General features: G+C 41.0%; 1 protein-coding gene across 4 annotated transcripts in view; it reads right to left on the bottom strand.

Annotated features, from left to right (window-relative positions):
* Positions 1–4,402: 4,402 nt before the first annotated feature.
* The window catches only part of LOC111243022 (PI-PLC X domain-containing protein 3-like), a 31,393-nt gene continuing 21,599 nt past the window's right edge, over positions 4,403–14,196 (bottom strand). For 3 of the 4 annotated variants that reach the window (XM_086978238.1, XM_022788018.2, XM_022788017.2), the window contains exons 3-7: positions 12,492–12,753; positions 8,828–9,024; positions 7,620–7,861; positions 6,524–6,823; positions 4,403–5,144 (exon numbers count right to left, since the gene is read on the bottom strand). In XM_086978238.1, coding sequence (XP_086834364.1) covers positions 4,875–5,144; positions 6,524–6,823; positions 7,620–7,861; positions 8,828–9,024; positions 12,492–12,753 — 1,271 coding nt within the window. In that variant the 3' untranslated portion in view covers positions 4,403–4,874. The other variant, XM_086978239.1, reaches the window with a different exon arrangement.

Genomic DNA, 14,196 nt, shown 5'->3' with positions numbered 1-14,196 from the left:
TATGGAAGCACACTTGGCCCCTGGAAAATAAAAATTTGCTCATGACGTGATGAAACCCGTGTGCTGGAAGACGGCTAACGATGTACCGGTTCAGGCTGTCCGATTTATTATTCCAAGCTTCATTAGTCATAGCTCCCGTATCGTAAAAGTGAGAGTGGATATTCGCCATCTTTTCCCATGTGCTGGGGAACTCCAAATAGAAAGGGCTGATAGGTAGCTTGAATCTGCGTCTTAGATCTTCTATTATAAGTAGCCGTATGTTGCTTAGAAAGTATACGTATATCTTCAAAGATGAATGATGCAGGCCTATAGTGCATTTCAAAAACTATGATCCGACTCAGTTGAGTAGAGCTGCTTCGATGAGATTTATTCCCAGACAATAAGGATATTGTTAGAAGTAATTGAAGCCACCTTTACTTCAAACAAGACAAGTTCCGCGTGGAAGGAGCGTGTCGAAGACATGTATGACCATCCTTGCAACTATCGCTAGCCGTACTCTGTTCGTGATGTGCTCTGCAAAAGTTCGGTCGTTCGTCACCCCCAAATATTTGAAGCTATGCACCTACTTCAGTGTCCTTCTGCCTATTGTGGAATGTGTCAGGAGCAGTATTACGGTTTCGACGGCGGAACTGCTTGCTCTGTGTCGTGTCTACGTTGATCTACAATGTATCCTCATACATATAATACGACAGCCTGGTGAAAGCTTACCACACATAAGTCGTCCCCTTCGAAAGATGACGAGATCCTCGGCGTATAACAACACTTTTTTTTGCCTGCCCTACCGAATCTTGCCTGTCATTTAGATGTCGAAAAAATAGAGAAGGGTTCAGTTTATTGTCCTGTGCATGTTCGACTGTTGGATAAATGCCCCTGTTGAGTCACCCGGTCATTTAGTTTCAGCGAATATTTTTCTAGCATTGTCCTGGTCACTGCGACATATTCTGTCGCGCTCCGCACTGTGCAAACTTCCTTGAAATTTGTCAATGAGAGCCATATCAAACGCCAACAAAGCCTCGCTCTTCATAGATGTTTATTCATCCCATACACCAGCGTACAAAGGCACGAATTGTGGGATATTGTTTGCCGCGGCGTACCTACTGCAGAAGCGCTCTATTATCTCTGCACAGTTTTGAGAAATGATGTTTTTGCCGATTGTTTCTCGGCACTTTTTTTGTGCCTATCATCCAGTCAAAGGATTCATGCGTCGTTACCGATTGCGACATTTCGAAACTAAACGCGGGCAACTATGGACAACCGAATCGAAGGTCAGGTGCCCCCTATCTCTTGCCTAAACCTTCCGGTCGAATACAAAAATAAATCAGCAGCATGACTAGATAAAACAAACTGACGTTCGGGCGAACGACAACCGGCACTGCGCTTGTGAGCTATTTATGCGCAATGCTCCATGAGTGCTACGGCACAGAGCCACCGACAAGTTCTGAACAAATACGAGGCCTCCCTCAAATGACAACAGACATCTGGTCTATTGCGGACCCATAATTCCGTAAGGCTACAATTCAACTCAGCTTATCATAGAAGTGTCTCCTGCTTCTCTCATTCGTGATGAATTTTAACAGATAGGAAACGCAATACACCGAACGGTATTAAAAAAAACATAAGTGGGATGAAAAAAGTTGTGTAATTCCCGTTGAATAAACGTCTAGCCATAGAAATGGCGTGTAAATTACAATATATCTATATGCTTTCAACAAGTTGCCTATATTTACCCCAATACTGTAAAGTTTTCCCACTGAGAACTTGTTCATTCAACATACGCAAATCGGAAACTTCTCTGAAACACAAGCATTTACCTGCACCGCACTTATTTTCTTTACTACTGTAACGTATAACTATTAAAAAAGGCGTAAATAAATCTATTTTAGCATAGACAAAACATATCAGAAACACTTAATAGTCACCCGTGTCTACGAATCTGTCTTGGCAAAATTTCTACCTCGATGAACGGAATGTCATATTTATTAGTCGTTATTTAAGAACAAACGACAGTCGAGATAATAAAAAGAGAAAAATAATTATTTACTAGTATTAACGATATAATCAATTTATAACGAGAAATCGGCTAATATTGTGTTTTTATTTTTTTTCTTGCAACTTTTCAGCGCTACGTGCTTATGTAAGCGTAAGCGAAAGGTAGTGGTAAAAAAGAGACGACCTCCAGATCTCTTAATAATCGTAAGCCATACAGATAGCGTAAAGATTCACGTGGGTGGATGGACTGTATAAGTTATACCTACGCTATGCTAAATTTCAGATGTTACAGACGTCTTAAAAACCGAAAAAGTATCGATAAACATACGTCCTACGATTATATTTCCCTCGGTTGTTGAATCTTCGAAACTGCTGTAATAGAAGTAGCAGTACTCTCCAGATCCAATGAGAAACGTGCTACATTTGTCGCAGCATTGAAACTATTCCACTAATGGTAGCATGTTAAATATATATAGATACAAATAAATGTAAAATACTTCAACGTAGAAATCCCTGACACTCCTATAAGGAAATGTAGTTTTACCATTAAACTCTCATAAATTTATATGCATTGATTTCTAAACTACTTCAAATTGATCTTAAATCGCCTCATGTCTCAAACTATGTGCTTCTTAATAAAATGACATAATTGGACTAAAATGTCATGATTTCGTCTATATACTTCCAAACCATTCTAGCACTTCAGACAACCCCACGAAGGTCAAGCGCGCGCTCCCGCGGCTTCCTTGGTAATGTCTAGAAAGGCTCTAGCCAAAGATTAACGTTACGCCCCTAAGTCGAAAAGGACACGTTACCACCGTTCTTCATAAAAGTGTAGGATACAAGGCTAATTCGATCCATATCAACTTCAGTGGCTAAACACATCATAAATGGCGGTCCGTTACCAGCTGTGTGTATCCATTAGTCAAAATTTAAAAGCGTACTACAATGTTAACTTCGCTAGACGCGCACGTAATCTCATAGGGCAATAGATGATATGCTAAATAAAGTATGTAACATTCGCTCACTTGTCAATGCAGATGTCGCGAAGATACTCTACTACACATTTTGAGTCCGACTCATCATCTAACAGGGCAGCGTTTTCGAATGGGGTAGCAGCCCACGCTGTCGGCGTTGTTATCCGTCGACGGCCCCTGAGGTCGTCTTTCTGACCCATATCATCGTTGTTATCCGATCATCCTGCTCCTTGGCTCTTGGCCATTCTGCGTTGGTCGTTTCCTGTTATAGAAGCTCACGCCTATATATACACGTATATATATACATATGTATATATATATACATAGACATGGGTGCGAACGACCTGTCTACAGCGAATAGCTTTCTGTTTTAAGAAGTTTTGAAAATCAGAATTGGTCAGCGGTCGATGGCGTCGACATGGTGACGAACGACAAAAACAATTTTAGCATACACTCGTAGCAGACTCCATCGTAGACACGAGTAACTTGGCTACATACGTGATTCGCGTCATAATAACGATAATCGAGGCAACGATAACGACTTAGTATTGTCTAAGAGGTAATGTTTCTAGAGGGCGTTTTATAAAAGCCAGCGTTCATTGTTTTTGTTATTGAACAAACTATCATTGTCATACTTTCCTTCATCTGGGAACAAACCTCGGCACTTGCTCCGAACCGAAGCTCGATAACTTCGTCGATAACAGCACTCTGCTCGCATTAAAATGCTGAGGTGATGATGATGCTAGGACCTCCCAAGGACCCCATCCGATTCTGCTGTCATTCAGGAGCCACTCTGTGCCTCTGCTCTGATTACGTAAAAATAATCTTTCGTAATTCAATCTCATGCAGCCTACCTCTAACCAGTTCTAAGGATAATAGTTTAATTACGGGGGTGTAGCTTTTCGATTATGCCGCGTAAACGGTATAATCTGCGACGACTTTTCACTTGGAAGTTCACTGAGGGCACCCTACCCGCTACCTTAGGCAGCGTAACAGAATGGACAGGCATAAAAAATTTTTGGAGAGATCTAAAGCTTTCCCTTGTAAGTTAGACAAAGGTATAGTTTTGACCCTCATAGGTGTACTGTCTATAAAAATCACACGGAAAAAAGCCAAAAAAAACTATGAAGCTTTAGTTGAGTAACATCGTTGGCCCTTCTTAAGTTAAAATCGCGTTAGCAATTTTATATTAAGCTAACACATATTTACAGAATTCATAATAATTTTTCAAGGCAAAAGGGAAACTTTTTCTAAGGAGATCTAATGGGCCTAGCTAGCGTTTGTGAGCGTAACTTATATTAGTCCAAATGCCCTTAACCTTTGTTCAGCGGTTATGAAATTGGTCAATGGCTACAGAGCCTTACAAATACGAAAAGCTTATGCCTATTGTAAAGCGCTTATTTTAGATAGTCGAAATAGCGAAAAACGCGCCGACATATAAGGACAATTATCGTTAAGATTTTATTTCATGTTTAAGAATCCAGCAGACCCTTCTGCTAGATCCTTTTGGTTTGTCTGCTTGTTATTTACATATATATATACAATGTAGACGATGTTCTACCTATCACGGTACCTCTTCGCTGCGGTTAGCTTTGTATTCTTGTCGTAATCTGTATGGTTCACGTCCTCCAGCAAAGCCTAGATATATCAACGGTAACTTTTTTTTTTAGAATGATTTTTTACACTTTAGAATAATTATATACAGTTTACATAATCCAAATCATTTAATTTGTGGACGACAAACATTTTGCTGTTACGTTTTCATTCGTTTTCAAGTATCTCTGAATTACATATCATATACACAGAATAAACGCGCACGTAAGACGTTTAGACGTACACACACAGACGCACATAAGCGTACCAGGCCAAAGTACGGGACACTGCGCAGACATATGGTGTCAAAGCTAACTAATTTATACGATACAGTTTTGACCGCTCGATATTGCTCTGGATGGCGACGCTGACGATGTCGGCCCCGAGGAAAAAGTCGGTAGCAACAATGTTGGCGCAGGTTCGATACTCACGTCGGAACCATCGAGCCACAAGTGGGTTTGTTTCGTCGGCCATCTTACGCAAGCCGCCCTTGTGACCCTCAAAGATGATATTCACGACCGTTGGCGTCAGCTCGGCCATGGCAGCGTGGAAATAATATAGGCCATACTTTTCAGCCTCACATACCTTGTGAATAGGACAAAAACATTCTTTTAGTTACTAGGTCTAAGCAGATAGCCATTTGATATAGCCAATACTGTTGCTGCTGATTTAATGAACCAAAACGGTACGATAGGGCAAATCATATCTTTAACGAGGAACTGGAATCACATTACGTTGCCCTTCGTTACCATTAATATCAATAATAACTATTAGTCATACAATTGTTCTAACTTAATGAAAAGTATTTGACTATCGTAACAACAGGTATATAGTCGATAGTTTTTTTTTGTGAACACGCCTATACGATGGCCAAGGCAACAATTTTACGGGATGAGCTCCCATAATCAAAATGAAAGCATGAGATATGTAGAATACTTGTTTATCGTACTGGTATAAATGAAAATTGAAAGCCAGTGTAAGCGCGACATCTACCTCCCAGCATCCGATACTCAGTGATAGATATCTTCTCATCGATCAAAAAAGCATGTGCGATGAAGTATGCTTTCTGCATGTTCCTAGGCACGTTTCGATGTCTCCGAGAGCCAGTTAAGTAAGCCAATCTTCAAAAGGCAGTACTTTTTCGAAATAGGTAACGAAATAGGTACGATCTCCCCGCTGCATAACCCGTTTGAGCGAATTGCAGGTCAACACTGACATTGTATGCGGCAGCAGATGTTCGCTTCTAATAGCCGAGTTGTACTAATAAGTTGTTGCAATAAGGCTATATCCTCCCAAAAAAATTTTTTAGCGCAATTGTTTGCCGGCCTGGGTGCCCCTGAAGCGTTCCTATTTCATATTGTACTACGCCTTGTCCAATGTGAAAAGTGTACCATTTTGATTTCCGTTCGTAACAAAGCAAAACATAATAAATAGGCATAAAGCCTTCTGGGACAACACCATCGAATGCTTTTAGTTCTTTTAATAACAATGCGCGAAATGCTTTTGTAGTTTCTACCATAAAACCTAGGACAACGGTGTGAAGTTCCGTTGGCAGCACCAGTCGCACGTCACCGGAAGAAAGGAGTGCATCGTTCTTACCAGCGCTTCCGTTACAACATGGTAGATGGCTCGCGCTTTTGCATAATACATTCAGAAATATCCTTCGTTCTACCAATACATTGAACTTTCATCTGTAGCTTCAGTAGAAAGAGTAGCTGCTTTTTACCGTTGGGATTAGCCACATTCCGACTTCCTCTTGTTATCCTGGGATATAAAATGTTCAAAATTTATTCTAACTACTTTTTTTTCAATTACTATCGAAGTAAGTGCGGACCAATACCTATAATGACAATGGTACCGGCGTTGGGGACTAAGAACGCGTAACGTACTCATTTTTGCGATACGGAGGCAATAATCAACGAGTAAATCATGATACTTGAAAAAAAAAGAGACATTAAATTTACCTTTCTATCGAAGTAGGACTTCAAAGTATTGGGTAGATTAGTATCCGCCCAAAGGTGGCGAACCCCGAGGTGAAGAGATGAGTTTACCGTGAGAAGTCGCGCATTGTAGCATACTACAATTCGGCCTCTACCATCGCTGCTCCAGATATGTTGCAAGGACCTGTCGAGTGCGGTGTTATACGGAATGATCAGATCGCCAAGTTCATGGCGCAAAAAGTCGATAAAGCGCTGATGCGCAGCCTCATTATCGAATCCGTTGGGAAAGCGATGCAGGTCCAAAATCACAATTTCGTTAGTGACCTTAAATAGGGATAATTAATAGAATTCAAATATGTAGACATGGCAAATGTTTGTTGGTCTCTAATATTTTTGACGTTAGCTCTAACCTGTTTTGGTGAAGCAAGTTCTTATTATTTTATCCGTAAACACAATTATTAAAAGCTACAATAGCATTATGTAGGTCACTACATACTTGCACGCTAACAAATAACCTAGCTAAGCCTAAAAACGTATGTTGTTTTCTTTTCACATTCGGAACGAAATGCCGTAACATCCCGCTCTCTGACTGCATGACCCCTGTGTTAATAAGATTTGTCTGAGTTCTCTTAAAAATTGATTTTCAATGAGCACGATGTTGTCTTCGTTCTAACGGACACGCAGCGAAGGTCGTCGAAAGAAGTAGCACGTTCAGTCACGGGCTCGATGACTGCGTACTGCTGAACTTTTTCTTAGTACAAGTTACTGTTTCAGATTCAAGAAGTGCCTCATTTCTTCACCACTACCGGGAAATATCCAACAGTTTTAGCTGTAAATAGGCATCTATAGCGTTATAATTCGTCTTCGTTTCATAAGGAAAGGGCGTGCCTCAATAGGTACCCAAGAACGCCGCTCGACCAGTTAGGCGAAATTTCGAATTCGCTTCTGCCAGCATCCTTCTTCAGACTTCTCGAAAAGCCTTCGCATTATTACTATTATCGAATATATAAAAACACACTGAGTAGGTAGCTAACATAGGAACTAATAATCGGCTGCCCCCTTGTCATCATCTAAAATGTTTATCATTCATACAACTAATAATGATGATCGCTGGCCTTACCTCGACGAAATCTTTAACCTGTCGTAGGACCTCGAGAACGCTGGCATCGCCGGAGAGGACATCGTGAGCTATTTTATATTTCGGGCTGTGCGTTGATCCAGAGGCCGAAACTCGAAGGTCAAGACAACGAATCCCATAAGCGAGTTGATTAAAGATGTCCTCTTCCTGCGTATACTTAAAGTCGGCGACGACCCTAATTGCTCGAGGGTTATAGAAGGAATACATGCCCGAATTGTGCGTTCCTGCTCAGTTACACGGCGAGGATGACAGATAACCAAAACGATAGTAGAACCACGAAAACTTTTGGGTTTAGCGAGAAAGCAATTGCCCTCAGTTAGTTATGCACACAATGGGGTAGGGGACTCGGAACCAGAACGCCCCATAAGCCCCTGATCTGGTTGGGCACATGCAAATCGATACGAGTTTGTACTTGTACAATTAATGCAGCAAATGGTTGTCATATTTTACAATACAAGCTTCGACCTTCAACAAAAAGAAGTATGACGTGCCACCGAATTTACCATGAAACGGTGTCTATATAGCCATGTTTATAGGAACTATGCCACGTTAGGCCTTACATCGATATCAGTAATAAAAATCGGCGACCATTTGAACAATCATTAGCTATTTATTCGTAAATGTATTTACATTCTTCTGATCTCGTCGATTAACACATGATAAACACCGAGTTTGTAAAGCAGATCCAGTCGTATACGAAGTGCCTGCTACGAAGAGGTCATAGTAAGGCTGTACTAGTTAAAAACGTTCAAATGCCGGTGCTCTATTATCATTTTTCACTCATAGCAAATCCCGGCTTGAAAAAGTTCCCAGTGGTTCATCCTTTCCCTTAACTCGGACACATAAATAAGAACAGAAGAACCCACGGATTAAACGGTTATCGGCGGAAATTGCTATTATCCTATGCGTAACAAAATTGATAATCTATTGTATTTTAATTGTGATGAACGTACGATACGTATACGTTCAAAGGTTAGTTTCACATTGTTCTTTTTCCTTCCAACCACAGCTGCAAGTCCACCAAATGTTTTGTTTGCTATAGTTTCTGAATCTGAATTTATCGACATATCAGTGTTTCGTTTAATGATTCTACGAAAAGCTCACACTCCGATCTCTGTCGGTAGTTTTTCTACATCGCGGCGACGCACTCTACTGACAATATAAAAAATTATCGAACCTTACACACCCACCCGGTATCATCATCTGTCGTAGGGTGAGGTGCTTAAGCATTTGCCTATTTTTCCACATCCAGTACGGCTGGGCTCGGAAGCACCCGTGGGCAACCATGGTTCGCTGACGACCGCCGCTCGGAAGCTGCTCGCGACGTACTAGCGCTACCCAGTAATCCAGGCACTCGTCGTGAAGATGCGTCTTATTGAAGATGACCCTTATGTGCAATGATGAAAACAAAAATCACACATCTGATAATAGTCGCCAACTGTTATGCAGAATGCACGTTAATTGAAGCCATTCAATCACTACCAGTTTCAGACTGCACTCGTGGTAGACGGTTAGCAATTCATAATGCCTATGCTAATAGAGAAAATCACATTATTCAAACATGGCCTTCCCGAAGTGAACATTGCCATGTTTATCTACGTGTTTCAACAATGACACAGCAAGCTTCTTTCCAAAATATATAGCACAAACTTCCATACAGTTACGCCTCAATACGGACCAAATGATCCGCCACAACTGCAACACGGAAATGATATTTCTAAATAAAAGCTAACTCTGGTTCGCTCATAACCATCCATTCGAAATCAAGGCGGAACCAGCCCTGACAATAATAGCGATACGCATATAATTTGCGTAATTTTCTACTTCATCTCTAGATTCAGTTCTGCCGACCTTCTTGCCCAGATTGTGAGCCTATTTCCCTGCCTGAAACAGTTGATTTTCAGAGCATTTGTTCTACTAAATATAAAATCGTGCCCAATTAAGACAAAGAAATTTCCAGAGTTACTGTCTCATATTTTGGAGTGAAGTCCTGAAAATGTGAACGCAGGATTTCCTCAATGCTTCATTGCAGTATCCAGAGCCCTAATAGAAAAGTTGAAACCACTTAGGAAACTTGTTGTTATAAGTTGGTTGGTGGTCTAGACGAGACATTGACTTCTCAAACCTTTCGACATCAAAGTCCTACTCACAGAGGCTACCAGATGAGAAAACAGCAGAGGAGAGTGCTCTCGTTTCACAAGTCTGTAGCCTATGCAACCGAAGCGGTTATATTTGGCTTTACTTAAAAAGGCCGTGATAAGGGTGAACTGATGGAGCGCTAGGACAGCTTATTTTTCTTTTGATCTAATTTGAGAAACCGGTAAATATAGTTAAGAGGGCAAGTTAAAGTAAATACTTGATTTAAACATACATAGGGTTCATCAACAGGACCAAAATGTGTTAGTAAAATAAAAATATTAACGAAAATGCAAAATAAAATTTTCGTTAATATTTTCATTCGTAAATAACAACGGTAATAAAGCCAAATTGAAATTCTTAAAAATAAACCAACCGGGTCGTTGAACATGTCGTCTCACGTGGGGGAAATCACGGAACTCATTTCCAGAAGCATATAATTGTCTTATGGGTTGATATTCAAAGTAATACCGTTTCCAAGTTGGACGCATGCAGCTTAGCCAGAAATCTTTCGAATAGTTAAACCAAACAAATACTCGCATTTTAAGCGACCGCCCGCTTTTTAGTTGAACTTGAATGCAATTCCCAGAAAATCCTAGAGCTTTTTTGGCGCTTCCCGATCTCTTACCTCTCTACGAAAGTTAAGCTGTTTGGGTTTCGTAGACATACAACCGTTTTATATGGTGCCTGGCCTACGTTTTAGTTTTGGCAGTACATGTGGCTACCGATATTTCGCTTAAGGTCATGCTCTCAACAAAACGTGATTTCACGTATCTAAAGTGCATTCTTATTTTGTTTACTAGTTCTCATTTATAAATAGTTATAGAACAAAACTATAGGGCGTGACTTGTAAACGTGGTGTATTATTTCGAAAATCATCCCCTAAAGACATCATAATGTATCGAACTAGGCAAACAAAGTCAAGATTTACGCTTATCTCCTATAGTAATTTGATCGAACGCTTACACTTGTCAAAACTGTAGATTTTACATAAGGGCCATATATAATGGCTTTCACATAAGACTTACGTATCAATTCACCAATCTTGTAATGAATGTCTCCACAGACAAAAGAACAAGATGCAGTAGGTTATTCTCGTCCGTATTCCTGCTGTTCTAGTAAACGCGTTATTTGTAATTACAAGTAGTGAGAGAAATATCCAGGGGAACAACCATTGGAATCAACAAGCGAAGTCTTTCGGATGATTGTTATTACACACAGTCAGGTTTTCTCGCATAGCCTCCAGGGATGCAAAGTCGTGACTCGATCACAAGCTGAGTGGGCATAACGCGAGCAATCAAACATTCGGAAACAACGAAATGCCCGAACGAGGCCGATCGCTGGGGTCCATCGCCACCACCCGACCCAGCAGGGCAGCCAGCGAGCTGACCATAGCTTGCTTTCTGCAGAAGCCCACCTTTTCCATAGTACTCGTCGACTGATTTTTTTCAAAAGCGAATACTATAAACTTCTTTAGACTAATGTCCACTTGCTGCGGCGGCGACAGCAGATTTTACCAAATCGACAAGTCGGACAGCTGTTACTTACTTACGAATTCGGGACGAAGCGCAAGATTCGATTAGCTAACGGCCCAAGCGGAAACCAGAAAACTGTCGGCCAGACCAAGCAGCTCACCCCCGCCGACACATGTAGATGCTGTGCTTGCATGACAGCTTTTTCAATGGGCCACAATGACGCAATAATCTTTCTGACGGTGACACGGACACGCCCATCCTCGGAAACTTTGAGGACATTAATAAATCACAAATACGTCATTGGGTCGGTGCATATTAGGCTACGCCGGTATCGTATACAAATCTAGTTTTAGAGTAATTTTGGTTTGCAACTTAGCTCCTATGCACACAACAAGCGCAGCTAAAGTTGAGCGTCAGTCGGAAAAAATAAATCGCTTTAAGGACGCAAGTTCTCTAAAAACAGCTTCCTCTCAATTTAGAATTACAAACGCAACGATAATCCGATGTTGTCCGGGTTGTTTAGGAACAACACGCCTGTTTTAAATATATAAGCTCAAATGAAAAAGCAGGGTCAGAATTGTCCTATTCTACAAGTATTTCATTGCATTGGATGCCATTAGCTCATTCTGGGATGAATGCTATTTCTTGTATTTGCCGTTAAAAATAATCTGTCGACGTAGAGCCACCTGTTAAATCGCAGGCCTTGTACTGGGTTTGGAAACTCTTAGGGTTCTCAGGGGGTTCCTTCCTTCCTTCTGATTGATGCTTTTACGTGAAACTTATTCTTCAAAAAAAACTCTTAGGGCTGTACCATAATAGCGCATTTCTACTATAGGCATTGTGGGTTTTCAGTGGCGTTCCTTGTTGGAGAGTAATACCCGCTAGAGACGTTATGAACATGCTACCTTTGTTCTTGGTACTAAGCTCTCCCGTTTTATTTTTTTCACTATTTCTGGTAGAGTAGAATAAAAAACAATTTCATTGAAACCTCAAAAACTTCAGCCGTCAAAGACCTGCACTGTCGTTTTATTTAAGGTCGAATTAGACGAAAATAAAATCATGACACCGTATTGTTGTCATGTTTCCTAAATCCGTGAATGCACATCCTGGTTGGTGTCAGACTAGATCTGGGAAGAACTTCTAAATTCAAACCGTTATTGATTTTGCCTCAAGTATGACCAACAGCACACAAATGTGTTAAGTCAATACGAAAAAAAACCACTGCCGTGATCCCCGAACTCACCTGGGAAAGTTGATGTGGGTAGTGATCTGTCCATCGCTTTGCAGGCCAATATCTCGCTTAAATACGGCGTCCTCATCTATTCTAAATAAACCCGCCGGCCTTCGCAGGAGGTAGAGCGTGTGGTTGTGACCTAGACTGTGCCTTGAGCTAGCGTGTCGCACGTCGATATTAAACCAATTCAGCTGAATTCGCCGTTCCGCCAGACCTCCGCGGCTCTTCACGACAGCCGCTGAAAGCGTGATGAACACCTCTGGTTCAGGTTCTAAAATCGTAACAATGTCACAATTAGATTGCGCGTGTTTCTGTGCAGAAATACTACTGACCATTCCGAACTGTGTCTTTGTTTTATGTAGGCGACAGGAAAAAGTTTGTTGCGTACTTTCGAGCAATTAAAGTTCTTCACTTGCACCAATGACGACTGTGAGGCAAGCATATATTTTCGAAGAATCGCGGTCTTCTTTTGAGAAGATTCGAAAATTCCTTTTCAGCGGCACGTTCCAAGTGACTTTCCAACTGGCCCTAGCTCACTTCGAGAAACTACCCTTTTCATCTGATTGTTACGCTATAATGATCCAAGAGACAGAAATGCGAAGCTTGCCAGTTGAGCACAGAGAAAAAGCTGCTTTTGAATCTACTAGGGAAGTGGTCGTTGTATAATACCGGGTTGCATGATTTAGGCATCAAATCGCTTCCAAATATGACAGAGATAGCATCCTACCACTTAATTCGCTAGCTTCCTCTTGTTAGTACCAAGCGCAATATTCGGACGTCGGTGTCAGTTCACGCGGAGAAATATGGGCTGTTTGAGCTGTAGTGGAAAAAAAAGGGCACCGCAGTTCTACCGTTCTTTGGCCCACAGATAATTCTTCCAATCACTATTGGGGGTCGGTTAGAAAACGATGAGATGTTATTATAAGACACAGGGTAGAAATAATTACAAATTTAGTCACTATAGCACCTCTAGAAATGATTGGACGAACTAAATCCTGACAGCGCGCGAACCGAAAACGAATTTCTAAACACCTAATAATAGAAAATCGAAGAGTACCAAGAACGAATGACCATCTGCAGAAATCTTGCTCAACAACAAATCGTCATAGGTAAGCAAAATTGGCGATCTGATGACGTTACACCCCACGGAACTGAGTAGGATGAAACAAATGGTTCAGTCTTTTAATTCAATGCCTGTTTGCGTCACACGCTGCCTAGACTGGAAGCTGTTTGGCCGCATGCCATAATATTTTTCAGCATATAAATTAAGCCGTGCCATATCAAGGCAGTAAAGATAAGGCTTGCCAAAATTAAGCTTAACACATAGGTACCAAAACCAGACTCGCAAACCAATTCTGTATGATTTAGACATACAGAAGCCCGATACATTTGAATTTCATTCTTTTTTAATTACTAACGCCTACAGAAGTAGAGAAAAGTAATGTTGGCTTCGTTTGTTTATTTAGCATTTTACATGGCAGCGATCGCAAACGTACGGATCTTGACGCTCGCTAATTTTTAATGCAAAGTTCGACGTTTCTACCTAAAAGTAAATTGTTTCCAGTATATCATCACTTCAAAAATGAAACTCTTTAGTAGACAAGGACCCATTTAATCTAATAATTCCGAACACAATAAGACGGGATCCCCAATAATAGCCAATACGAGACCCTAACGATAAATAATCAAAAAGATGGGTCATGTTGCGTGACCA

The sequence above is a fragment of the Varroa destructor genome, unplaced genomic scaffold, assembly GCF_002443255.2.
Source record: "Varroa destructor unplaced genomic scaffold, Vdes_3.0 BEIS01000001.1, whole genome shotgun sequence".
NCBI lineage: Eukaryota > Metazoa > Arthropoda > Arachnida > Mesostigmata > Varroidae > Varroa > Varroa destructor.
The sequence above is the reverse complement of the archived record's forward strand: the minus strand, read 5'-3'. Positions and strand labels throughout refer to the sequence as shown.